Here is a 27,851-nt window from a genome sequence, read left to right as displayed (position 1 = left end):
GTTTTCCCCCCTTCTTCTCTGACGAACTCGGGAGGGTCTCCTTTCTCAGATCTCCCCCCCGAAACGAAACCCTAGATTTCTGCTTTCTGCAGAAACCCATCGTTTCGGGACGCCCTCGAACCCTAATTGAGCTCCAATCCATCGTCGTCCCCATCCTCAGAAGGTACGACTCTCTCTCTCTCTCTCTCTCGTCAGGGGGCGTTCTCGCTGATTGAGTTGATTTGCATTTCTTCGGAGGATTAATTCGACGTTGATATAAGATTTGGGCGATCCGATCAGGAGAATGTGGACTCCTTAGTGTTGTTTGTGGTTTTTTGAGTTTCTTTGGAGATCTATTGTTTTTCGGGGAACTCTTGTTCCTTTTTCACTTCTTTCTTGTTTGCTGGTTATGTGATTGAGTTTTTGTGCAAGGGTTTCTGTGCAACTTTTTAATGGCTAGAGTGTTTTAGCTGGTTGATCTGGGCCTGGTCTTCTGTGTGTTTTCTAGTTTTCTCCTTAAGATTAGGGAGCTGTGGTCTAAGGATGCTGGATTTATCTAGAACTGCTTGCTGGAGTTCGTCTTACGCTGTTTTCGTGTGCTAGAAATTTGTCCAAATGGTGAATGCCATGATTTTGTTGGCGCAAAACATTCGCGTAATTTCGTCTTCACGTTATACTCTATATGTTTTGCTCTGTACTGCCGTATCTACTGTAACTTACAGTTATCTGCTCAAAATAAAAAAAAAGTTGAAGGAAAAAAAAACAACAGAAAAGGGAATGAAGAAAAAAAAATGGTTCTGTATGTTGTTTTAGGTCTTGTATTTGCACAAACAGCTATTCACATGCTTAGGCCTCGATCGGCATGCGTGATTAATGGAGTTGAATCCCATCAAATAGAACCAAAACTTGGATTCGCAAAATACATGGAATATGGAATGCATATTCGTAAAGAATTGAGGAGTGCGTTTTTTCATGTCTTTGTTAAGAATGAGTTTTCTTCAGCCTTCTTGTGGGATATAGATGAAAAGGCAGAGGTAAAAAGTCAAATTCATTAAGCTGTCATTCAGTTTTATGAACTGAGCATGCAAATTGTGAATATTGCCTTTATCCTTTTATGGTTTATCATCTGATTTTAATTTTAGAAGCCATGGGCTTTGTTGTTATTGGTCTTTAGGAGCTTTATGATTTGAAGATACTATGTTGTTCTTTTCAGTTATCAGAAAATTTGGGAAACTTAATGGCTATGATAGATGAACCACTCTATCCAATAGCTATATTGATAGATGAATTGAAAAATGAAGATATTCAGTTGCGGCTGAACTCCATCCGGAGGTTGTCTACAATTGCACGAGCTCTTGGTGAGGAGAGAACTAGGAAGGAGTTGATTCCCTTTCTCAGTGAGAACAATGACGACGACGACGAGGTGCTTCTTGCAATGGCTGAGGAGTTGGGGGTGTTTATTCCTTATGTGGGAGGGGTGGACTATGCTCATATTCTGCTTCCACCGTTGGAGACTTTATGCACCGTAGAGGAAACTTGTGTAAGAGACAAGTCTGTCGAGTCTTTATGCCGAATTGGTTCTCAGATGAAGGAAAGCGATTTGGTAGATTGGTATATTCCTTTGGTAAAGGTAAGCTAGAGCAATACCTGCTTTTTAGCTTCCTGAATTTGATTCAGCTGGGTCAGTTGGTTTGCGGGTAATTGGTTTCAATATGAGTACTCATGACTAATGAGTGTTATTTCATATGATTTTCTTTTATTATACTAAGAATTTGTATATTGACAATTGCATGTTCTTCCGTATGCTTGTTTGTATAAAAAACTATCTGTATCAAAACAAATTATTTCAAAGCTGTGAAACATGTTTTGAGCCATTGATTTTTTTACAAATTCTGTTTGTTATCAGTTGATATATTACTGCTCCAATTAATATGTTTTTGTATAAGCTTATCAGAACTCTCTTGGTGGTGTTGATTGTTGTAAAGGTCCACCATGGTACTTTGGAATTTGTTAGGGGCACAAAATTTAGTGAAGTTATCGATATTTACCAAAGCACATATATAAGTTGTTTGAATGTATGAATGCATATAAAAATCAAGGCCAAAAGCTTGTCTAGTGTAGTCTAAACATTTCTTAAAATTTATTTTTCCAATTTTGCAATAAGATATGTTGCTGGATCTGCAGCTATTGATATTTTTGTTAATATACATATGTACATGATCCCATGGACTCCCTTTCACCTTCCTGCATAAATTGAGAATTTTAGATCTTTATGACGACTTAATTTCAAAGTAAACTTAAGATGCATACTAAATATCATATGTAAATACTAACTGAAATATCTTGTCAAAGTTTTCTTTTGTCTGACTATTTCATACAAGCTATTTCATATTGTTGCTTTCTCCATTTAGTTGCATTTGTAGTTTAGTTTATCAATTGCTAGTATACTCGTATCAGTGATGGTATTGTTGCTATAATCAAAGGAGCAGTTTGGAATGTGCCCCTAGAAAGAACAGAAGTAATCAGAGCTGTAAATTGTAATTGTATACAGAAAAACAATCATTGTAGCTTCATAAAAATGGCATTTATCAGATTTGAACCGATTATTTACACTTTACCATGGCATTACTCTACCCCTGAGTTAAATGACATTCAATTAAATGAAGTCTAAATAATGACATAGGCTAAAACCTCTAACCTGGCCCAATCAAAATCTAAATCTAGTAGTATGCTACATCTATCTAGGACCTATGTCACAGGGATTCGCCTAGACAGGTGCCACACCCGCGTCGACGCGAAGCGGGTGCGGCACCCGGTGCAGTCAACCCAACCCTGGATGCGGTCAACACACCCAGGGTCATTTTGGTCCATTTTTTTGGATTAAAAAAAATCTGCTTTGGAAAATAAAAAAAAGAGACCCTTGCTTTAAATTCATTTAAAATGCATTGAACAACATTATTTTCAAGTGAATAAATTCTCATTAAACTCTCTCTCTTTCTCATTTAATAGTAATAAAACTTCCTCTCATCCACCAAAAACATAAAACGAGTTTCTCAACAAGGCAGCTTTGGAAAGTGTTGATAATAGAAAATGGTTTCCTAAAATCTATCTTGGAAATTAAAAGCTTTCATTGAGAATAGGAAAGGTCTCCTAAAGTCCAATGTGTAAATTAAACCCATATTTTGAAGTTTTAAATGATTTTATTTAGATTCTTGGAAATTAAAAGTTTTCATTGAGAATAGGAAAGGTCTCCTAAAGTCCGTGTAAATTAAACCCATATTTTGAAGTTTTAAATGATTTTATTTAGAAGTTTCAATTTTGGACCCCCCTTCTCTCTCTCTCTCTCTCTATATATATATATATATATATATATATATATATATATATATATTTTCCGCACCCCCGCACCCAAGGTTTTTGAAAGTGTCGCACCCGCACCCGCACCCATGTGACATAGTCTAGGACCTGTTCTTGTATTTGTGGAAAAGCCAGAATTTTCTATCTTCACAGTCATTTATAGTTTGTCCTTCCCCCAATTCCTTACATTCTGCCAATGAACTATCTATAATAATTTTCAGATCCAGATTGTCTAAAGCTAGGATGCACACTGAATATCATATATAAAAACTAACTGAAATATCTTATCAGATTTTTTTTCCTTCTATTTTGTACAAGATATTTCATATTGTTGCTTTCACCATTTGATTGAATTGTATAATTTGTTAATGATTCATTATTGTGAATTTTCCTAGTTTAATAGTTGCATTGTTTTGACATTTCTCTTCTGTTTTCAACATTTCCTCCATTCAGAGACTATCTGCTGGTGAGTGGTTTACTGCACGTGTTTCATCATGTGGGTTATTTCATATTGCTTATCCCAGTGCCCCAGAAATGCTGAAAGCAGAGCTAAGATCTATATACAGTCAGTTGTGTCAAGATGATATGCCCATGGTTAGAAGATCTGCTGCATCAAACTTGGGAAAATTTGCTGCTACCGTTGAATCCAGCCATCTGAAGACAGATATTATGTCAATCTTTGAAGACCTAACACATGATGGTATGGAATTTCTTGTTAGGATGCCTATCTGGGTAATGTTTGTTTGTATCATTTATTGATATTTGTATAGCTGTTATTATTTTTTCTCCCTTTATCTCTTAAATTATTTATCTCGTTTTAAACATTAACATATGACATCTCCATATGTGAAAGCTAGCTAATATTCAATAGAGCCATTATGCTTTTTAATTGACATCAGGATAAACTATCGTCTTTATTACATTAAAAAATGACACATCTGAATTAACCTATCATTTGTCAAATTGATTATTCCTGCTGTCATTGTCAGACTGGAGAGTATATTGCTATGTCACAGGGATTCAGCCAGACAGGTGCCGCACCCGCGTCGACGCGACGCGGGTGCGGCACCCTGAAAAGATAGTGTCTGTTTACCTTGGACCGGATCCTTAAGATCCAGATCCAATCATTTATTTTTAATATTCCAGACGTCTATTGTAAGTGGTCATGTTGTAATTTTTTATTTATTATTAAGGGTAAACTTGTACCCTAATATGTTTTGTAATACCTATATATACAATGAAAAGGGGACGCCCAGAGTAGGTATTCCTCTCTGTTTCGTATACCCCTCTTTTCTGCTGTCTTTCTGTCTTCTACAGGTAAAAGACTGGAGATCTGAAAGTCTAACATGGTATCAGAGCACGTTAGATCTGGGCATGAACGTGATTTCCAGAAGGTATGACCGAAGAAACTCTTTACTCTCCAAATCAAAAGAAAAATCTTTCGTAGTCTTGTTTCTCGCCTTTAACCCTTATTAATTTTTTCACGTCCTACCTTCCTCTTTTTCTGTTCTCTTTTGATTTTCTCTATTCGCGACAGCCTCGAACTACCTTTCGTTTCAGCCTGTCACAGATTTATTCTGTTTTGACTTCAGATCTAGATTGTTCCAGCCTGTCGCAACCCTATTTTTTTTTCTCTGATCTACTGTTCTCTTTCTGGGTCAGATCTCTAGATCTGAAACTGTGAATCCCAGATTTGAAAATCATTGCTTTCTGCATCCACATTCTTTTTCGCTGAATATCGTTCCACTATCTTAATGCCTTCTATATTCTTCTTACTGCTGAGCCAAAAGATAACCAGATCTGATTAGTATCAGGTCTGTCTATCACCATCCTTGTTTTCTGTTTTTATTTTCCAATATTCTTTTATCTACTATGGATTTCCCCGCTGCACAGTCCAGTCTTTCCGCGAGCTTCCTTAACCAACTTGTGTCTGAAAAACTACACACTTCCAATTTTTTGACCTGGAAAAGACAAATAATCTCTTTTATAAGGAGTCAGGGTCTCCTCTGTCATCTTGATGGATCCGTATCAGCCCCTCCAGAACTTATATCTCGTGAAGATAAGGATTACAAAGGGATAACATCTACTAGTCTCATTTCAAATCCAAAATATCTTAGCTGGGAAGAACGAGATCAGCTACTTGTGGCCTATATCACTTCGACCCTATCACAGGAAGTCCTTATTGCCATTCCAGATGATTGCACAACTGCACAGTTATAGGACAGATTGGTTTGCACATATTCTCAAATTTCAGAGGCTCGAGTGGTATTCCTCAAGCCTGAATTTTAGATGATGAGGAAGGATTCTTTGACTGTCATGGCATATTTGAATAAAATGAAACATGTAGCTGATCAGTTAGCCCTCATTGGATGCCCTGTTAGTGATGAAGACATGGTTCAACAGATTTTGAATGGATTGGGAGCTGATTATCATGTTCTTACAACTTCATTGTTGTGTCTACCTGAATTACCAAAGTTTGAGGATTTACGTGCTAAGTTGCTACAGTATGAGATGTCGTTGAAGGGTTTGCCAGAAGAATCTCATACACAAGGAAACAATCAGGATGTTCTTGCTACAGGAGTCAACTATGGACGAGGGAGAGGAGGATATGGTTTTCGAGGACGTGGAGGACAGGGTAGAAACGCATCAGGGGGACGTGGGCTCTTACCCACCCCTAATGCTCTTCCAAATTCTCAAGGACAGAGAAATGTGCCTACATGTTATATATGCAACAAAAAGGGTCATGTTAAGGCCAACTGCTGGTTTAATCCGCAAAATAAAGGGAATCACCAGCAAGGAGAGCATAATAAAGGAACTGAATCAAATGGAGAATTAAAAGAATTGCTCATGTCAGCCCTAGCAGCATTGAATTTAAAGCGGAATGAGAAGGGAACATGGTATGTTGATTCTGGGGCAGCAACTCATGTTACTGGAGATGCAGGTAAGCTTCTCAATCCTATTCCTTATTCTGGTGGAAATTATATAGTCACTGGGGATGGATCCCATCACTCTATTTCTCATGTTAGAAATTCAGTTATCCCTATGTCCAAGTCTGTTCTCAACCTTTCCAGTGTTATTCATGCCCCAAATATTAAAAAGAATATTATTTCTGTTTCCAAACTTGTTGATGATAATCATGTCTCTGTTGAATTCACTCCTATTCGTGTGAAGGATCTCCATTCGAAGAAAACATTCGTTGAAGTCAAGCGACAAGGTAACATGTATGTTTTTCAAGAGGATCCTTCTGCATGTCGTCTGCCAATCTGTAATGCCTTGAAGCCTTCGTCTGTGTCTTCCCTTGTCTCATCTGATTTTATTTTTAGTGTTTCAGATTGTAATAAGCCAGATCTATGACATGGTCGGTTGGGTCACTGTGGTGATCATTTTGTTAAAAAGCTTGTCACTAATAATCTCATTCCTAGTGAGAGTCTGAGTCTTGAAAAGAATAAACAAAAATGTTCTAGTTGTCAACTATGTAAGAGCCATGTGCTCCCTTTTCATAATGTCAATAAAAGAGCTTTAAGGCCTTTTGAAATTGTTTGTTCGGATGTTTGGAGACCTGCTCCAATCAGTTCCTGTTCTGGTACTAGATATTATATTATTTTCATTGATAACTATTCTCGTTATACGTGGATATTTTCATGAAACATAAGTCAGAAACTTTCTCCTTGTTTCAAAGATTTCACTCCTATGTCAAGAATCACTTCTCCAAAAATATTCAGTACTTACAGTCCGATGGGGGAGGTGAATTTTCTTCTAGTGACTTTATTAGTTTTCTCCAGAAAAATGGAATAGGAAGAAAGGTGTCCTGCCAACACACCCCTCAACAAAATGAAATTGCTGAGAGGAAGCATCGACACATTGTGGAAACTGCAATGAGCATGATGCATGACACTAATTTACCCATAAATTTATGGACGGAAGCCTTCCATACTACAATTCATATTATAAATAGATTGTCGATGAATATTTTGGAAAATAAATCTCCATATTTTACTCTACATGGAGTCCATCCCAATTACCATGATTTACGTGTGTTTGGATGTGTATGCTATGTTCATGTTGACAGCTCATCACACATTTCAAGATAATGCCCTAAAGTGTAGATTTGTAGGGTATGCAGATGACTACAAGGGCTACAGATGTTATGATCCAAGGACAATGCGCATCAAAGTCTCTAGACACGTTTTTGATGAGGTGAATTTTGATTTCCACTCAGGTTTCACAGAATACTCGTCGAGTGCTGTTGAATTCTACTATCCATGGTTGAGCTCAGAATTATTTACTGAAGCTGATATCAGCTGTCCTGCAGAATGTAGGCAGGTAACAGAGAGAGTTGAACAACATGACAATTTGAGTCATCATGAAAATTGGAGTCACCAAGAAGATACAGAAGCCTCACCACAACCCGGTAGGTACAAGGACATTGTATATACTCGGCGAGAACAACACAGGCCAACGACCAACATGCTTGATCAGGCACCCTCACAAAATCCTGGCCTTAGAAAGTCTAATCGAATTTGACATCCTGTTGAAAGATGGGTTAGTTACGAGAATTTCTCTATGGATTTTCAATTATTTTTGACCGCTTTGGACAAAGAGGATGAACCCATTACTTTTCACCAAGCAACACATTCTAGACGGTGGGTTGAGGCCATGAACGATGAGATGGAAGCACTACGTGAGTGTGGAACTTGGGAGATTGTTCCAAGACCATCAATATAATTGTTGTTGGGTCAAAATGGGTATACAAAATCAAATACAAGCCAGATGGCACCATTGAAAGTTATAAGGCGAGGCTTGTGGCCAAAGGCTTCCCAAAAACAGGGACTAGACTATGATGAAACATTTAGTTCTGTTATAAAGATGGGGACAATTCGGCTTATTCTTTCTCTAGCTGTTGAGTATGGATGGACTCTAAGCCAACTTGATGTTAAAAATGCTTTTCTTCATGGTGATCTAAAGGAGGAAGTTTACATGGAGCAGCCCACAGGATATGCTGAAGGAGATCCACAAAGATATGTATGTAAGTTAAGAAGGGCAATTTATGGATTGAAATAGGCATCACGTTCTTGGTTTGACAGTTTTTCGGTAGCAATACAGGAGCACAGTTTTTCCCGATCACTTTTAGATCATTCTCTGTTTATTTTTAGACAGGGAGATGTAATCACCTTGCTGCTCATATATATTGATGATATTGTTATTACTGGGAACTCTAGAGATCATATTGAAGAGGTCAAGCAACTTCTAAGTCAAAGGTTTAAGATGAAAGACTTAGGGGAGCTGCAGTATTTTCGTGGGATTGAGGTTGACAGAAAATCAAATGCCTTAAGTCTCACTCAACATAAATACACCATGGATATCTTAACAAAGGTAGGTATGAAAGAATGCAAACCTCTGAGCACTCCATGCATTCTTCACCAGAAGTTAAGTTCAAGAGATAAAGACTTATATGAAGACCCTACATGATATCGAAGCTTGGTTGGCATGCTCCAGTATCTTACTTTTACTCGACCTGACATAATTTATTCAGTCAATCAGGTCTCACAATTTATGCATGAACCCAAGGTAGGGCATATGGAAGCAATTAAAAGGATCCTTCGGTATTTAAAGGGGACGATTGGAGATGGTCTTTTGTATAAACCGAGCTTGTCATAAACGACCAAACATGAGATTGTCGTCTATAGCGATGCTGATTAGGGAGGAGATCCAGATGAACGAAGGTCCGTTTCAGGTTACTGCATTTATATGGGGCTGAACTTAATATCATGGAGTAGTAGAAAACAAAAGGTTGTTGCGAGATCAAGTACAGAAGCCGAATATAGATCAATGGCTGCTGCCACTGCCGAAGCCACTTGGATCAGACATATATTGACTGAAGTGGGACAACATATTTCACAAACACTCTTATTGTGTGACAATCAGAGTGCGATTAATATGTCTTTCAACCCTATTCATCATAGTCGGGCTAAGCATATTGAAATAGACAAGCATTTTGTGAGACAAAAGGTAGAAGACAAGGAGGTTGAACCTCAATTTGTGAGAACTGAAGATCAAGTTGCAGACCTATTCACCAAAGGGTTAACGAAGGACAAATTTTGGATACAAAAGGGCAAGTTGTCCATGGTACAAGGCCATGCACAACTTGAGGGAGGGTGAAAAGATAGCGTTTGTTTACCTTGGACCGAATCCTTAAGATCCAGATCCAATCATTTATCCTTAATATTCCAGACGTCTCTTGTAAGTGTTCATGTTGTAATTTTTATTTATTATTAAGGGTAAACTTGTACCCTAACATGTTTTGTAATACCTATATATACAATGAGAAAGGACGCCCAGAGTAGGTATTCCTCTTTGTTTCGTATACCCCTCTTTTCTGCTGTTTTTCTGTCCTCTACAGGTAAAGGACTGGAGATCTGAAAGTCTAACACACCCGGTGCAGTCAACCCGACCTTGGGTGCGGTCAACACACCCAGGGTCATTTTGGTCCATTTTTTGGATTTTTTTTTAAAATTTTGCCCTATGAAACCTCGTGGAAGCGTGGAAGGAGACGACATGGAGCCCTCGACTCGGTGACTGCCATGGAGCCCTCACCTTCATCCTCTTCTTTGTCGTTTTACCTTACTGGTTGGATGCCACCGTCGATCGCCGGTCCAGCTAGACTCGACCTCGCCAAGGAGGTGCGGTTCACGAGGGGCCACCATCATTGGATGGGGCGATTCACTATTCTCAATGTGGTGCCATTGGCTGGAGCTACCTAGGAGATTATCATGCCCTCTCAACTTCCTTTTATGAGAGCCAATGAGAGGCAAAATAGCCCCTTAAATAGAGGAGTCATTATTGAATATTATGTGGATGCTCTCAATATTATTGGCAACAAGGTTGGGCCAATCAATGTTCTCTTTTTTGATAACGTGTGAGACTACCCTTTATTGCCCTCTCCCTATCACCAACGGTTTCAAGGCATTTAAATGGCCTCTCACGCATGATTGGTTGGATCTTCACATGGCCCCACTATTACTATTGTTGATTCAGACCCATAATGTGTAACGGTTCTAGACCCTCTTTATGAAGTTCATCCGGACCCAGAACCTGAAGTGGGCCCAGACCCAATACTTGAAGCAGGCTCGGACCCAGTACCTAAAGTGGATCCTGACCCGGTTTCTCAAACTGAACATGACAGGCCAGATTTGCTCAACTCTTTTGGGTCGACCGGAGCCAACCTGCCCCATGACTTGGATGCTCACCACCACCTTCTTCAAGGTGGCATTGAAGGGGTGCCTCCTCCCTGTACGTTTGACCTGCGCCGGGGGGAGCCCCTGGACCCCCCTTATATATATATATATATATATATATATATTGCCACACCCCCGCACCCAAGGTTTTTGAAAGTGCCGCACCCCAGCACCCGCACCCACACCCATGTGACATAGGTATATTGTAATTGTAAATTACTGTAATTGGTTAGAGTAAAAGTTGATTTCATAATATAATACATCTTCACTTAAATAAAGCATCCATCTTAGTCACTAAAATCCTTGCCCAAAGAAAAATAGGAATAGCACTATGGTCTTAAAAATCCTTGGTAAGCTGTGCTTTGAACATCTAAATCTAATTTCGGTTAATAATCTGGAGAAAACATTACCATCCTATGTTACATCTATGTGCGATTACTTCTTAGTATGCACCAAGTAAGTACCTTCTCTAAAATTGCATTAAATATCTAATATATCTATTGAGATCCAGGCTGCAAGAAATTCAAGTCAATCCATCTATTTGGAACCACTATGTCTTCCTTTCATGGGTCACATGTGGTATGTCAATGCCTCGTAGGTGTTAAATTCGACCATTTAGGCCCATAATTGTTGGCATCTTCTAAAGCCCATCTGAGATCTGATCCAGCTGTAGAATAATTCTGGTCATCCATGTGATAGCTTGGGGCCCTGTGCATTTCCTTTCTACTAACCTCCAGTTAGGTGCATTTTCTGGAACTTTTTGTTTTAAAATTTTGTCGGACTTCTTATTAAACAGTGGGTGGGTGATTAACAGATGATAACTATATATGCTGTTCAACAATGATATATGCATCTTGACGAAGAATAGCGTATTGGATGCCTATATATACTGTTGAAGATGTCATGGGCATTGGGCACTTCTATTAACTTTGTGCCCTTCGAGAATGACATGCATTTGTGCAGGCAAACTCAAGCACATGTGGATGTATATATGTAGTTATACACGTCAGAGAAATATACACATTGTTAACTGGCTTATTCACCACTTTGGATTTAGAATATTCAATCTCATCTTTTTTCTCATGTGCTGCTTTATATTTTTGTTATAGAAGCATAAGGGTCTAGGGGTTGATGCACCTTGCCCTCCTGGTAGTAGATTATTTGTAGTGTTATCTTCGTAGTCTCAACCTTCTAGAATGCCCATGAGTTTCAAAAATATTTGTGCAGGGACCAATTCTGTGGTTTTTGTGCCTATACCAACTCAAAACATTTCTTAACCTTGACTAATGTCCCAGTGCAACATTACCATTGGGAGTGCTGTCCAGACTTTTCTTGAATTAGATGGTTGATATTCTGATGATAAGGGTAGAGGTAAAAGCTGGTTGAGAGACTGATTAAATGGCGTTCAGAGCCTGTCCATAATGCCGTTGTAATAGGTTATGAAAGTAATAGTAGGATTCGTTTCTTGTTTTAGAGGAGCCTTGTGTTGGGCTTGATGGTAGATCTGGATACAATGATGGCAGATTCCTTCTGCAAGGGGCTTTCATCAAAATAATCTTCATGTGGATTGAGATTCATATGACAAAAGTCCCTGTGGTCAAAGTCAGGCAGGCAACATCTAACCATGTAAGTTAATGAAAATGCTGACATGAATATTTAGAAGGTTCCCTAGGTTTGCTTCTTGGTGCAAGGTATGTAGAATCCAACTTATTTGTTAATTTGATGTTGATTAGTCAATTTCTAATCCAGATATATTGCCTGGTTGGATATTGGCTACTTAATTCTTGACCATCAACAGAAGCTGATCATAAAAACTTGTGTATTTATAGGAAATTTAATGAAGATTTGTGTCAGTATATATGGGTGGGATATTCCTGTTTATACTGGTTGATTGGTTTATTTAGAAGTTCATTTTCCTTTTTCTTTTTTCTTGTTAATGATTTCTCAATTTTCTCTATCATTCTCTTCTATCTCATGGGACCATGTTCATTGTATTATGCATTTCAGATCAAGATTCTGTTAGATTGTTGGCTGTTGAGGGATGTGCAGCACTCGGGAAGTTGTTAGAGCCTCAAGATTGTGTAGCTCATATACTTCCTGTCATTGTTAACTTCTCCCAGGTATGCCCGTAAGCAAACTCAAAAAGTTTAGGTTTATAAAGGCTAGATTGATTTTATCTGTTTCCTTTTCTACTTTTTTCCCTTGATGGGTGTTTACTTCTGTAATAACGTGTTACTTTTCCAAGGTTGAAAAGTGCATTGTAATGAATAATATTTTTTTGACACAAAAATGATGAATATTTTTTCTTGTATTCCAAGCGACCTCTTTTGATTCATCTGATATAAATTGATGTTGTTGCGGCATCTATTTAGATATGTTTCCAGATACTGATCCCCCCAAAATCTTTGTTTCTTTAACGAATTTATCAGTTATACAAGTTAGTATTCTGACAATCTATTTGCCAGTGTGCTTAACATAAGCTTGCTGGCATAAATTGGCATTTGTCTTGTAAGAATTTCTTTTAAAAGATTATCTTGATCATCCATGTAATGATGTACTCTGCTCAATATTCATGAAACTATCTTGGTAGGCTAGGAATTCTTTGTTCTTTTTTCTACATCCTTAAATTTCCTCTCTTAGCGTCAGTTTTGAAATATGTGCAAATCTGTGTAACACGGACTCTTCTAACAGGGCACCGCACTTGCGTTGCACCCGCAGCCATGCGGGTGCGACACTTGGACACAGATTCCTTTGTGTCAGGTGAAGTCAACCATACTGTGGTCCATTTCTGTCCAAAAGTAGATTCAGTTAACCCTAACCAAGTCCAGATTTATCTATATTATATATATAAATACATAAATGCACACACATACACATACACATACACATACACATACACATACACATACACATACACATACACATACACATACACATACACATACACATACACATAGTGTTAACTTAAAACTGTTAATATATATATACCCTCCCCGCACCAAATTTTTTTAAAGTGCCGCATCCGCACCCGCACCTATGTGAGATAGGTGCAAATTCAATGTCAAAATTAGTTTCCTAATGCTTTGCTATAAGTTTCAACTGCTAGCTTTTTATGGTATGTTTTTCTGTTTTTGGGTTCTTTATGACCTTTCATTGTCATGTTTGATTATCCACAGCAAAATCTAATGCTTCTTTGTTTGTTGAGATGTTGGATGAATTCATTAATTTTAATAGTGTCTAGTCTAAACTATCAGTATTTTTCAGAAATCGTTGGGTTCATCAATTGTTGTGGTTTGTCTATGTACTTTTTTCTCTACAGTTTCTCTGCATGGGAGTCGCAGCAAAAGTTCATAACAGACTTTGGTTTAAATCTATGTTTGATACATCAGTGAAATGTTTATCCACGCTGAATTTCTCAAGTGCTTATACAGGACAAGTCTTGGCGTGTTCGCTATATGGTTGCAAATCAATTATACGAGCTTTGTGAAGCTGTTGGTCCTGAGCCCACTAGGTAATAATGCACCTTTGCTTTATTTTCCAGTAATGTGGACCTTTGGAATTCAATCTTCTCTTCAACCCTGCTTTGTTATTGCGTGGAATGTCTTCCAGGTGTTGGTTTATGTGATTTTTTTGCTTTAAAGGATCTCCCATACTGTTGACATTCACCTTAAAGAATTTATTTCAATGGTTCACTTCCTTATTATTGTTTTGTATCCTTGTAATTTACCTCCCATTTCTCATAGTTTAGTCCCTATTTCCTTCATGCCAATTAGTTGGACCATTACATTGCCAAGTTGCATTATGGTCCATCTCTTCAATGTCTAGTGTGTTATGTGTTAAGGTTAGCATTTTATTTCTGATGATTATCTCAGGAGATTCACTTTCCTTTTTTTTTTTTTTGGTTTTTCACAGTTATTTCTGGGAAAGTCTTAAAAAATAAATAAACTAAATTAATTAAAAGATATAATAAGGCATAAAACAACAAAATAAAAAAAAACTAAATGTGTTTCTTTTGTCATATATTGCAATTAATTGGTCATGTAGTCATTTTGGCAATAATATCATGATATTTTCAACATATTGCGGTGTACTCAATGCTTTAATTCTTGCAGGATTTTTTATATGTTCAACAATGTGGTGATATTTGTTCACGTGATTGTGGAGCAGATTCTGATTTCCACTTTTTTTTTTTTGGGTAAGTCGAGCTGATTCTAGTGGTTTGGTTTTTAAGGGTGGACCTGGTGCCTGCATATGTCCGGCTTCTACGAGACAATGAGGCAGAAGTGCGCATTGCAGCTGCGGGAAAAGTGACCAAATTTTGCAGAATATTGAACCCACAACTTGCCATTCAGCACATTCTTCCTTGTGTCAAGGTGTTGGTTTTGTGCTTCATTGAGTTTTTGGCTGTGTTGTTTGCACACATGCATCTGCTACGCGTGCGCGCGCGTGTGTGTGTGTGTGTATATATATATATATATATGTATATATATATGGAGTAACTAGAACATGAGAACTAGAAATATGGTTGTTTCCAACACTTTTTTTGCAAATCCAACCATGTGGATGTGCTTGTCATGGTGAATTTTCTAGGAATCAACCATTGGATCATGTCTTTTCGATGAAAAAATGTGATTTTTGAATGCTTGAATATTTATAAAGATTATTAGCCGTTGATTTTTAAACCTTTAAAAAATCATGTTTATGCATCAAAATCGGATGATTCAAGAGTAGGTTCCTATAAATCCAAACATGTAGATCACATCCATACAGTTAGATTCAAGAGAAAAGGACAAAAAATCCATGAAAATAGCGGTTCACAATTAGTTCTCATATTCTCTCTCTCTCTCTCTATATATATATATATATATAAAATGTATGTCTGCATGTATGTGTGCAGGTGAAAATGATCCGTGAATGAGCTATTGAATGTTAAAGACAAGCCTACTGTTGAATTTAACAAAGAAGATCTCACAATGCAACATCTTTTGCTAAATGAAAAAGCATTCCCTTTTTCTCTTTTGGTAAAAGCGGTGGCAACACGCTACGGGCTTGAGTTTTAGTGCCTGTTCTGTCACCCATGTCATTACTACTACAATGTAGACTCGAGCCATTTCTCTTTCTTATGAACATACACCTATACACTTTCCAAGTTATTTTATGTTTAGAATATCTGGTCTAGTAACCTTGTGTAATTGTTTGTGAGATTGAGAAAGCCAACACTTTTGCAGGAATTGTCATCAGATTCTTCTCAGCATGTACGTTCTGCATTAGCATCCGTCATAATGGGAATGGCACCAGTCTTAGGGAAGGTGAGTTTTTTGTGGATGATCTACTCTTGGGCATCTTTAGTTGACAAGCGTGGTCACAACTATTGGTGATATCTTGAAAACTTGCAATCCTATGATGATATGCAAAAGAGGATAAGATCTTGGTGGAGCTGTGATATTTTCAAAATATCATGATTTTATCATGATATCTACATTTTAAAAATATTTTTATATTTTTTATTTATGTTTTGTATGTTTTCAAAAGTTATATATAATAATAAAAGATTTCCATTAATCTATTTCAAGATTTTTTCCTTGCTTCCTCTTGGATTTGTGACATTTGCAGTCTTGTTAATAGCACCAACCAGCATGGACATAGAATGAACCCACACACATACCCTTTTCTTTTTTCCTGCGTCATCTTCTAAAAGGTTACTGAGTGTGCTGTCTGCCTGGAATCATTCACTGTTTGGAGAATAGTGCAGGCTATAAAGTACTACAGAGCCATGCTTTTACACTTAATGAAAACTAGAGTTTAATATAATCTTCTATATCTAATTTGCTGAACCCTGCGAATTTTTTATTTTTGTTTCATAATTTGTTTCAAATGCTTATCTTGATGGTAATATGCAGGATGCAACCATTGAGCAACTTCTTCCAATATTTCTTTCCCTATTGAAAGATGAGTTTCCTGATGTGCGGCTGAATATTATTAGCAAACTTGATCAAGTAAATCAGGTCTGTTTTCATGCTATTGCCACTAATAATGCTACTGTTGTTTTCCTTGATCAATTCTTTTTTAAAGCTCAATATTGAACAAATCTATTTTTTTACCTGTATCCGATGTGATGTTCATAACACTGACTATTTTTCATTGCTGCCCTGCTACAGGAGATATTATATTTTATTATATTCATCTTTGGTAGTGAAAACAAAAATGTATTTATCCAATTTATGGACCACCTGAATATTCTTGATTATATAACCAACCCATGTTTTCAATTTTATTTATAGAAAATAATCAGTAGCTTCTTCAATTTCATTGAATTTGTTGTCTATAAAATGATTCAATGCAGATGATAACTTGTTTTGCAAATCTCTCACCGTTTAGCTGCTATGTCACAGGGATTCGGCTAGCAGGGTGCCGCACCCGCGTCGACGCGACTCGACGCGGGTGCGGTCAACCCTATCCTGGGTGCGTTGACCGCACCCAGGATCATTTAGGTCCATTCTTGTTTTGGATTTTTTTTTTTTTAAAATTTGCCCAAATGGGCTGCGATTTTTAAAAAAAAAAAAGTAATGCTGGTCAGCTGCTGACAGCAGCAGCAGCTGTCAGAACAGCTGCAGCAGTCTGCTGACAGCAGCTGTCTGTCAGCTGCTGACAGCAGCTGACCCCCTTTTTATATATATATATATATATTTACATTTTTGCCCCTGCCACACCCCCCACACCCTGGTTTTTTGGAAGTGCCGAATCCCCGCACCCGCACCCGCACCCATGTGACAGGTTAGCTGGTATTTGGTATAGACCAGTCACAAATATCAGTCTTATGAAATTGTCGCACTTTTATTGCAAGGTTTTCAAAAACCAGTACAATCTTGGGGAAAAAGTGATATTTTCAAAATATCACCTATTTTGAAAATATGTTGTTTTATCACAATATTATCCCATCATTAACATGACTTTAAAAAAGTGTGCCTATATAAAATGGATCATTGTGAAATATAACTCCAAATAAGTGCATCTCCATTTGAGTGGAAATTGCATTGAATTATGTGGAACTGTAAGAGTTTTTTGTTTAAATTTATTATCTACTGGCAACTTGGTGCTGGTCAAGGAATGCACCTGGCAAAGGTGTTCCAAGAAATCATACAATGTTCTTTGTCGTCCTACATGTTGAAAATGCTGTCACTATGATTTTGCATTTCGTCTACAACAACAACAACAACAACTATGCCTTCATCCCAAAACAATTGGGGTCGGCGATATGAACCAAAAAAGAAAATCATTCTGGGTCTTCCACATGAATCCTTCTCCTCCAATCATTTCTATCCAATGCCATGTCCTCGGTGAGGTTCAAAGCATTCATATCCTTTCCTATCATCTCCATCCATGTCTTCCTAGGCCTACCCCGACCTCTTTTAACTAATATATTTTCCCATTTCTCCATCCTTCTAACTGGAGCATCATTAGGCCTTCGCCGAATATGCCCAAACCACCGTAAACGATTCTCTCTCATCTTATTTTCAATGGGTGCAACGCATACCTTCTTACGTATCTCCTCATTCCGAATCTTATCTTTTATTGTATTTCCACACATCCATCTAGGCATACGCATCTCAACTACACTCATTTTTTGAATATGATGCCTCTTGGCAGCCCAACATTCCGTACCATATAGTAAAGCGGGCCTAATAGTCGTCCTATAAAACTTTTCCTTCAACCGCAATGGCATTCTACGATCACACAACACTCCAGTTGCACTTTTCCATTTCATCCACCCAACCTTTATCCTATGATTTACATCTCCATCAATTTCTCCATACTTTTGAAAGATAGATCCCAAATATTTAAAACAATCATCCACCGGTATTTCTTGCTCACCAAGCTTCACTACACTCCCATCACTACTTCGTCCGACATTTCATATATTTTGTCTTACTCTTACTCAACTTAAAACCTCTTGCTTCCAATGTCTGTCTCCATCATTCTAACTTAGCATTAACCCCAGCTCTAGACTCATCAATCAAAACAATATCATCAACAAACAACATACACCACGACACATTTTCTTGAATTGATCTCGTAAGCTCATCCATCACATGTTGAAAATGCTGTCACTACGATTTTGCATTTCGTCTATTTCAGATATATTTTCCTTGTTTTCTTTTTGTATTTGTTCCATCATTATGATTGAATCATGACTGCAAGCTTGTGTTGAAGTTCACATCATGGCGATGTGTGTAGAACTTCAAGTTTTCCGTAATTGATTTAAGCTTTAGAAATTTTAATCATTTAAGTTACTACCTTATTTCAGGTGATTGGAATTGATCTCTTGTCACAATCCCTCCTTCCAGCAATTGTGGAGCTTGCAGAGGATAGGCATTGGAGAGTCCGGCTTGCCATAATTGAATATATTCCTCTATTGGCAAGTCAATTAGGTGTTGGATTTTTTGATGATAAGCTTGGTACACTTTGCATGCAGTGGCTTGAAGATCAGGTTTAGATACTCTCTTTCTTGTTCCGGTGTCTTTAGAGATGATGGATTAAACATGTTTTCTTCTTTCTGATCCATAAACCATTTGTTGCAAATTTTGGAGTTCTGTCTTTCAACATGCACTTGTAGTTTTTGTTCAATTGCTTCTTTCTTATGCCACTTTGATCATAGTCCTTGTCAGCTTGACTCAGTTATGAGTCCATAATCACATCCATTCTGTTTGAGTATCTTTAGTTGGTAATGCCTTTTCTTTTAGTAAGTTATTGGTTTCATTTTGTAGGTTTTCTCTATCCGTGATGCTGCTGCAAATAACTTGAAGCGGCTTGCTGAAGAATTTGGCCCAGAGTGGGCGATGAGTCATATAATCCCTCAGGTCAGTTAATGAACTTGGTCAACTTCCTGTGTATTTCTTGTGCTCGTATGTTTTTTCACAAATTATTCCAACATAACATGGTTTTGCTATGATCGTTTTCACATAAAAGCTGGAACTTTTGGTTCTAAAGAAAACTTAAAAACTTTTAACTGTCAACTGGTGTTTTTTTTATGGATCTAATTCATATGCAAACGATTGTATCTATCGAATTGGTTAAACCTCTGCATGTAAACGATTTTAGGTAGATAGAAATTTATGTTGGTCTGCAGGTCAATCAGTTTTTTCATTTCTCATTATTGCCATATATGATGCATTTTAGATGAATTAACGGATGGGATAACATAAGATGAAAAATTCTGTACACTAACTGGAGCAGATGCGGATGATTTGTTATTTGATATTTAAGATTAATTAAATTGCATTTGGTCCATTTGCTTTCATGGTATTGTAGGTTGGTTATAAAGACATGGTCCCTTTGCATGAAATTTTTTAAAGATTGTGTAGTGTTTGCTTCTTTTGGTGTGTGGAAAAGCTAGGGGTGCGTGTGTGTGGAAAATATTAGACAGGGTTCTTGTTTTGTATTTAAGTTTGGATCCGGATCTGAAAGTTTTCTCCAGAACCTGCGAACGAGAAACTAAGAGGAGGAAGAGAGAGTGAGGCTGCAACGAGTCACAGTTTTCATAATGAAAAACCGTGACCTCTTTCTTTAATATATAGACAAAAACCTAATACATGGTCTTCACTATGACCCTGATAAGTTGAGGGTATTTACAAGTATGTCCATTATATGTTGGACATTATACACATAAGTAGTTTGGATCCGGATCCAAACTTAAATACAAAACAAGAACCCTGTCTAATAGTCTTCCTCAAGTTGTGCATGATTTTGGATCATGGACAACTTGCTCTTTAGGAACCAAAAATGACACTTTGTGAGTCTTTTAGTGAAAATCAACCACTTGGTTTTTTGTTCTAATATAATGAGGCTCAATCTCTTTTTCTTCAATCTTTTGCTTGATAAAATGCTGATCAATCTCAATGTGCTTGGTCTTGCTGTGATGAATGGGATTAAGAGATATTTGAATAGTACTTTGGTTGTCACAAAAGAGAAAACAACTAGCAATCGACTCTTTTAGCTCTGTTAACAAATGTCTAGTCCATGTTACTTCTGCCGTAGCTGCAACCATCACCCTGTATTCTGCTTCTGTGCTAGATCTAGCCACTGCTTTCTGTTTTCTACTACTCCAAGAAATAAGATTGACACCAATGAAAACGCCATACCCTGAAACTGATTTTCGATCATCAGGATCTCCGGCCCAGTCTGCATCTGAATAAGCAATGATGTCATGAGCAATATTTATGGATCTGCTTTTGGTGTACAAAAGTCCATCTCCAACAGTACTCTTCAAGTATCTTAATATCCTTTTTACTGCATCCATGTGTTATGTCCTTGGCTCATGCATAAATTGAGAAACTTGATTGACTGAGTATGTGATATCGGGCCCAGTAAATGTAAGATACTGAAGCATCCCAACTAAACTCCGATATTTGGTGGGATCATGATACAAGTCTCCGTCTTGCGCACTTAATTTCTCGTTAAGTACACTAGGAGTAGCAAGAGGTTTGCAATCTTTCATTCCACCCTTTTCTAACATATCTAAGGTGTATTTATGCTGGGTCAAAGTAAGCTTATTTTCTTGATTATCCACCTCTACTCCAAGAAAGTACCGAAGATTTTCAAGGTCCTTCATTTTGAATCTTTGGCTTAATAGATCTTTAGTTTCTTGAACATGGTTCTCACTACTTCCTGTAATAATTATATCATCAACATATATCAACAAGAAGGTAATAAACTTCTTACCTTGAAGAATAAAAAGGGAATGATCCAATTGTGACCGATAAAAACCATGTCTTTGAATTTTTAGGGGAAAACTCTCAAACCAAGATCGAGACACTTGTTTCAGGCCATAGAGTGCTCGATTTAATTTGCATACATACTCTTTTGAATCTCCTTCTGTATATCCTGACGGTTGTTCCATATAAACTTCTTCCTTTAAGTCCCTATGAAGAAAAGCATTCTTCACATCTAGCTGACTTATTCTCCAACCATAATCTACAGCTAATGAAAGAACAATGCGAATTGTGCCCATTTTCACGACTGGACTAAAAGTTTCATCATAATCCTGTTCAAATTTTTGGGTAAAACCTTTTGCTACGAGACGAGCTTTGTATCGCTCAACACTCCCATCCGGTTTGTATTTGATCTTGTAGACCCATTGTGACCCAACAACATTCTTATCTGGAGGTCGAGGAACAATTGTCCATGTTTGACATTGATACAAAGCTTCCATCTCTTCATTCATGGCTTGAATCCATTTTTTGGAGTTAATAGCTTGATGAAAATATCTAGGCTCGGTTTCTTTCTTGATCTGTGACAAAAATAGCTAAAAATCCATGGTGAAATTCTCAAAACTAACCCACCTTTCAATAGGATGTCGGGCTCTCTCAGATCGTCTGATCGGGAGTGCTATTGCATTAGAAACTGGAGAAGTGATGTCATTGGACGAATGAGACACAATAGCTTCTTGTTCAACATCGTTCGGGGTCAGGAGAGAGTCCCTCTCTCTTCTACTATAAACCTGCCCAACAAACTTATCAATCTCTAATGGATTTTCTATTTCAAGTTCCTGAATTCCACTGTTTCCATCTTGATAGAATACCCTTTGAGCACAGGAGGAAGAACAATCATTGTTTGTTCCAGGAAAAAGCTTTGCACTGAGCCGTGGATCATAAAAGGACACATTCATATTGGTTTGAGCAGAAACATGTTCTTCGTCTCCAAAATCATTTTCATCAAAAACTACATTTCTAGATATCTTGATTCGCCTACTGTCAGGATCATAACATCTGTACCCTTTGTGATGATCTGCATATTCAACAAATCTGCACTTTGATGCCTTAGCTTGAAATTTGTTTCGCAGAGAGGAGTCAATATGAACATAGCACATGCAATCAAAAATCTTTAGTTCATCATAATTAGGATGTTTCCCAAATAGGACGACATAAGGTGATTTATTTTCTAAAAGCTTCATGGGCAGGCGATTAATAATGTGAACAGAAGAGTGAAAGGCCTTTGTCCATAATCTTATGGGAACACGACTTCTGTGCATCATGCTCATAGCACTCTCCACAATGTGACGATGTTTCCGTTCTGCAACTCCATTCTGTTGAGGCGTATGCGGGCAAGATACTCTACGATTTATTCCACTATCTTGGAGGTAATTGATAAATTCTCTGGAGGAGTATCCCCCCCATTGGAAATGTAAGATATTACAAGAGAAATGACTTTTGATAAATACATGAAAACAACGAAAAATAGAGAAGACTTTCGATTTATTTTTCATGAAATATATCCAAGTGAAACGAGAGAAACTATCGATAAAAATAACATAATATCTGCTGCCAGAATTAGAGGAATTAGGGGCTGGTCCCCACACATCAGAACAAACGATTTCAAAAGGCCTTGAAGCTCTCTCATTTATTGAATGAAAAGGAAGAACATGACTCTTACACAATTGACAACTGAAACATATTTTATCATCTGATCTAGGAATAAAGCTAGATTCAAGAATAAGCCCATTAGATACCAGTCTCTCAACGAAGACTCGACCACAATGACCAAGACGTGAATGTCAAAAATCAGGCTTATTACATTTATTTGAATGTTGCAAACTAAACACATGAATACTCTTTGACGACATAGACTGAGGAGAGGACTTCAAGGTGGGTCGGACACAAGTAGAAGGATTTTCTTGGAAGACATACATATTTCCCTGGCGTTCCCCTCTAGCGAATGTCTCCTTCGTTTGTAGGTCCTTGACATAAACAAAAGACTGAGTAAATTCGACAGAAGAATTGGTATGATCAACAAGTTTAGAAACAGAAACAATATTCTTTTTAATATCTGGAGCATGTAAAACATTAGAAAGATGAAGTGAAGATTTAGGCAAGGGAATAGAAACATTTCCAATGTGCGTGATGGGATGGTGTGACCCATCTCCAGTGACGATGTTACTTTTGCCAAAATAGGGAGTTAAAGTAGAGAATTTACCCGCATTACTTGTGGCATGAGTAGCTGCCCCTGAATCAATGTACCACACTTCTTTATCATCGCGTTTCAGATCAAGTTTAGACAACGTGGCCAAAAGAAGCTCTTTCACATCTCCACCAAACTTTGTAGGGTTCTCCTTTCGTCCTGACGAGCTCTCATCTTTCTGGAACTTTCCTTTGTTCTGTGGATTGTGCCAACAGTTGGCTTTGACGCGACCTCGCTTGTTACAAAGATAACAGGTGGGCATGTTTTTCACATTATAAGAAGGAGAAGCATTCAAGGTGGGTAGTAACCCACACCCCCTGGAGTACCTCGTCCTCGTCCTTTGCCTGCACCAAAATGACTATCACCACGTCCCTGGCCAAAAGAAACACCAGTATCAAGAACTATCATGTGACATCCCCTTTAAGGTCATCTCATATTGAAGTAGTTTCGCTTGCAAGTCCTCAAACGATGGTAAGCTGGGTAGACATAACAATGAGGTCGAAAGAACATGAAATTCCGGTCCCAATCCATTCAAGGCTTGCTTGACTTTATCTTTGTCTGTCACTTCATAGCCGACAAAAGCTAGTTGATCACTTATGTTCTTAACCTTGTTCAAGTACTCAATGACCTTAGTGAGGAGTTGAAATTCACGCGGAAGGAAGGAAATTCTAGCCTCTGAAATTTGAGAATATGTCTTCACTAGCCTGTCCCATAATTCTTTTGTTGAACACTCATCTGAATTTCCCACCAATACTTCTTGAGAGATAGTGGAGATAAGAAAAGCAACTGCAACTTGATCACGCTTCATCCAATTCTCATATTGAGGATTTGGTATTCGTTGTATAAAATTAGCCTCGTTTCCATCCTTAGTTTCTTGTGTGATAAATTCTGGAGGGGCTGAAATTGATCCATTTAGATGTCCAGAAAGACCTTGACTTTTGATGAATAGAAGAATTTGTCTCTTCCAGATCAAGAAATTGGAATTGGTAAGTTTTTCAGAAATGAGTTGGCCAAGAAAGTTGGATGAGAGAAAAGTTTGAGAAGAAGAAGAATCCATGACTTAGAATAGGAAAAATATTATTGGCGTGTGCAATCAGTATATAAATGCAGCAAATTTTTTTTTAACTAGTGGAGAGTTGAGTATTCAGCGTGAATCTGATTATCAGATCTGATATCCAGATTATCAGGTCTAATCTGATTTCATCAAATAAGTAAGATTTCTCCTCTTTTTTTTTGTGTATATATATATATATATATTGCACACAGCAATAATAAAACAGAAACAAAAAAAAGGACAGATCTGATGTACAGATCTGCAAAATCAAATGGAAAGGGGAGAGACAGATCTGATGTACAGATCTGCGAAATCAAATGGGAAGGGGAGAATGTAATTAAAATGATAGATCTGATGTACAGATCTGGAGCAGCCGATAAAACCTCAAAAGAATATCCCTGGAAATAGGGAAATCGTGAAAACAAATTTGGCACAAACCCAAATCAGAGAATTCAAATCAGTTCGAGAGATCAACTGATTTGATGAACAAGAGTATCGTGAAAACTGATTTGGCCGATACCCAAATCAGTTTCAGCAATCAAATTTGACGCAAAGCGAGGTGAAGAAGAATGGGAAGGTAAGACGTCAGATCTGATACGCAAATCAGACTGACTTGTTGCAGAAAGAAACTAGCAGATAGAAGAAGGATCTGAGGCTCGTATTCCAGCAGATGAATAGATGAAGGAAGATCTGGGCTCGTATTCCAGCAGCCACACCGAATAAGAAAAGAGAGGAAGAAAGATTTGAGAGAATACGAAAAGAAAAGATCTCGTATGGACGTAGCTGTGTAGAAGAATTTCAGCCCTCGGATCAAATGTGCTTTGATACCATGAAAGTTTTCTCCAGAACCTGCGAACGAGAAACTAAGAGGAGGAAGAGAGAGTGAGGCTGCAACGATTCATGGTTTTCATAATAAAAAACCGTGACCTCTTTCTTTAATATATAGACAAAAACCTAATACATGGTCTTCACTATGACCCTGATAAGTTGAGGGTATTTACAAGGATGTCCATTATATGTTGGACATGATACACACAAGTAGTTTGGATCCGGATCCAAACTTAAATACAAAACAAGAACCCTGTCTAATAGAAAAAACTAGTTGTCATGCTAATGCTGTATAGTGATGCTTCATCAAGTATGACAGATTAGCTATTTTTTGTATATTTTTTTAATATTTATGTTTTTATTTGTATTTTTGTTTTTTCTAATTTTCTTGCTTCATCTGTAGGTTTTGAACATGATTGCCAACCCACACTACTTGTATCGGATGACAATTCTGCATGCAATTTCTTTGCTTGCGCCTGTCATGGGACCTGATATCACGTGCCATAAGCTATTGCCTGTTGTCATCACTGCCTCAAAGGATAGGTATGCATGCACTTGAAGATTCGAATGGAAATGGTCATTACCAGAAGCTGTTGTTACGCCTACTTGACTGTTTTCAGAAGTTCCTAACCTAACTCAGGAGTTGGTAAAACTTGATCCTAGAGTGACTCAGGCTTTAGTAACCAGGTGCTCCAACTCAACTAAGTTGGTATTTCACTGAGATGGAGTTGTTGAAGATGACTTGAGACCTCGGAATCCCGAGTTGGCTCACAAATTTTAATCATTTTGCCCCATCTGTGCCCATCCTATTAATTAACCCAGTGAACTTGATCCTTGACAGGGTGCCTAATATCAAATTTAACGTGGCAAAGGTGATACAATCCCTCATTCCGATAGTCGATCAATCTGTAAGCTAATCTTGTGCCATGGTATCATTTTTTATTGATCCAGCCTGCTGGGTTTTAAGAGAATCTGTCCACTCTTCTGGCTTCAGATGCACAGGCTTGAATTTTATGTATCTTGTGATGCAGCTAGTCGACCAGATGATCAGACCATGCTTGGTCGAACTCAGTGAAGATCCAGACGTCGATGTGAGATACTATGCCAATCAGGCTCTCCAGGCATGTGACCAGGTGATGATGTCTTCTTGACGGCCGTTGCTGATGGATGTACTTTGATGACTCACTGGCAGCTACCTTGCAAGTTTCAGCCAGAGTAGTTCTGAACCTTTGAGGAGCTTTTAAGGTCTGGTGGTATTCATCTTTGTCTCATGGAAGGCATTTTCCACGAGTCATACATTTATGATTTCCTTATCATCCCATTTTGATTTTCCGAGTGTTTTTTAGATTTAGTGATCTGATCTGAGTGAATGTCTATCCCTCTCTGTTTGGTGTTGTTGCATCTCTCTCTCTCTCTCTCTCACTCACTCACTCACTCACTCTCCGGTACTGGACTAATTTATGTTCACAGGTCCTAAGCAGTTGCATGTTTTATAACGAATGATGGCATGGACTTGGGAAATTCTATTAAATGATGTAAATGATTTCTATTCTGATATTCAAGATAAGAGATGTAACGATCAAACCTAGACTTGTTGGGACTTGAAATTCTATTTGTTTTACATGAAGAGCCTGGTCTATTGAAATAGAGATGTCAATGATTGCTCTAAAATCTACTGACCACTATGATTTAATTGGGTTTGGTATGAAGTACATATGATTAGGGCGGGTAAATGAGCTGAACTTAGCCTTTACTGTTTAAGTTAGCCTTTACTATTTAAGTCAGCTCGATCTCGGTTCATGATCGTAACTAAATGAACCGAGCTTGAGTCAACTGAGCCAAGCCGCGAGGTGGCTCGTTAAAAAAATAGCCAAGTATTTTACAATGACAGAGATATTAACTTCTGACCCCATCATTCATAAACCATAAGACTTATCAACTGCACAAAATTATCTTTTAATGACAAATCATTCTAAAAATTTATTATAATCTCAGCTACATGAACCAAACACGAACGAGTTCAGGGTGACGAACCGCGACCCTAGGTTGAAAAAAGCTTTCATTCGTGGGTGGATGTTTTGGCTATGAACTCATTGCTGCGGGTTGGATAATAATTGTATCGGATTGGCTCGAGACAAGGTATGGATTTTCACCAGGTTAGCGAGGTTGACCTGTTCCCCATCAATTCACAATGAAAATTCAGATTTTTAAGCATTATACAATTATTGATGCATCTGGGGTTTCACTGTATTCTAGATGCCGTTAAACATGAAACAGCCAAAGATTACCCAACATTTATGTGGATCTATGATAAATTTAATCGAGTCAAACATTGGGTTGTGGTTTTCAATCGTTTAAAGGAATGTTTTGTTTGAGGAAGATTTAAAGTAATGTTATATACCAACTAATAACTATTAGAAAAGGGTTCGTAAAAAGAAGCACAC

The 27,851-nt window shown here is 37.7% G+C and overlaps 1 protein-coding gene across 3 annotated transcripts; it reads left to right on the top strand.

Annotated features, from left to right (window-relative positions):
* LOC149849132 (uncharacterized) lies at positions 1-27,078 on the top strand. 3 transcript variants are annotated; one of them, XR_016430725.1, is made up of 14 exons: positions 1-163; positions 1,193-1,609; positions 3,790-4,036; positions 12,579-12,691; positions 14,003-14,082; positions 14,803-14,944; positions 15,800-15,880; positions 16,472-16,576; positions 18,877-19,059; positions 19,337-19,429; positions 25,811-25,950; positions 26,249-26,315; positions 26,439-26,652; positions 26,878-27,078. XR_016430725.1 is itself a non-coding variant. In XM_089998648.1 (13 exons), exons 2-13 carry the CDS (start codon positions 1,217-1,219, stop codon positions 26,556-26,558), a joined length of 1,764 nt encoding a protein of 587 aa, XP_089854774.1. In that variant the 5' UTR covers positions 1-163; positions 1,193-1,216; the 3' UTR covers positions 26,559-27,078. The 3 variants fall into 3 exon arrangements, 2 of the variants coding, with proteins under 2 accessions (XP_089854774.1, XP_089854783.1); XM_089998648.1 differs by having other exon boundaries at positions 26,439-27,078; XM_089998657.1 differs by lacking the exon at positions 18,877-19,059 and having other exon boundaries at positions 26,439-27,078.
* Positions 27,079-27,851: the final 773 nt, after the last annotated feature.

Source organism: Nuphar pumila, chromosome 1 (assembly GCF_984573655.1).
Source record: "Nuphar pumila chromosome 1, dmNupPumi1.hap1.1, whole genome shotgun sequence".
Lineage (NCBI taxonomy): Eukaryota > Viridiplantae > Streptophyta > Magnoliopsida > Nymphaeales > Nymphaeaceae > Nuphar > Nuphar pumila.
This window is presented reverse-complemented; position numbering and strand designations above follow the sequence as displayed.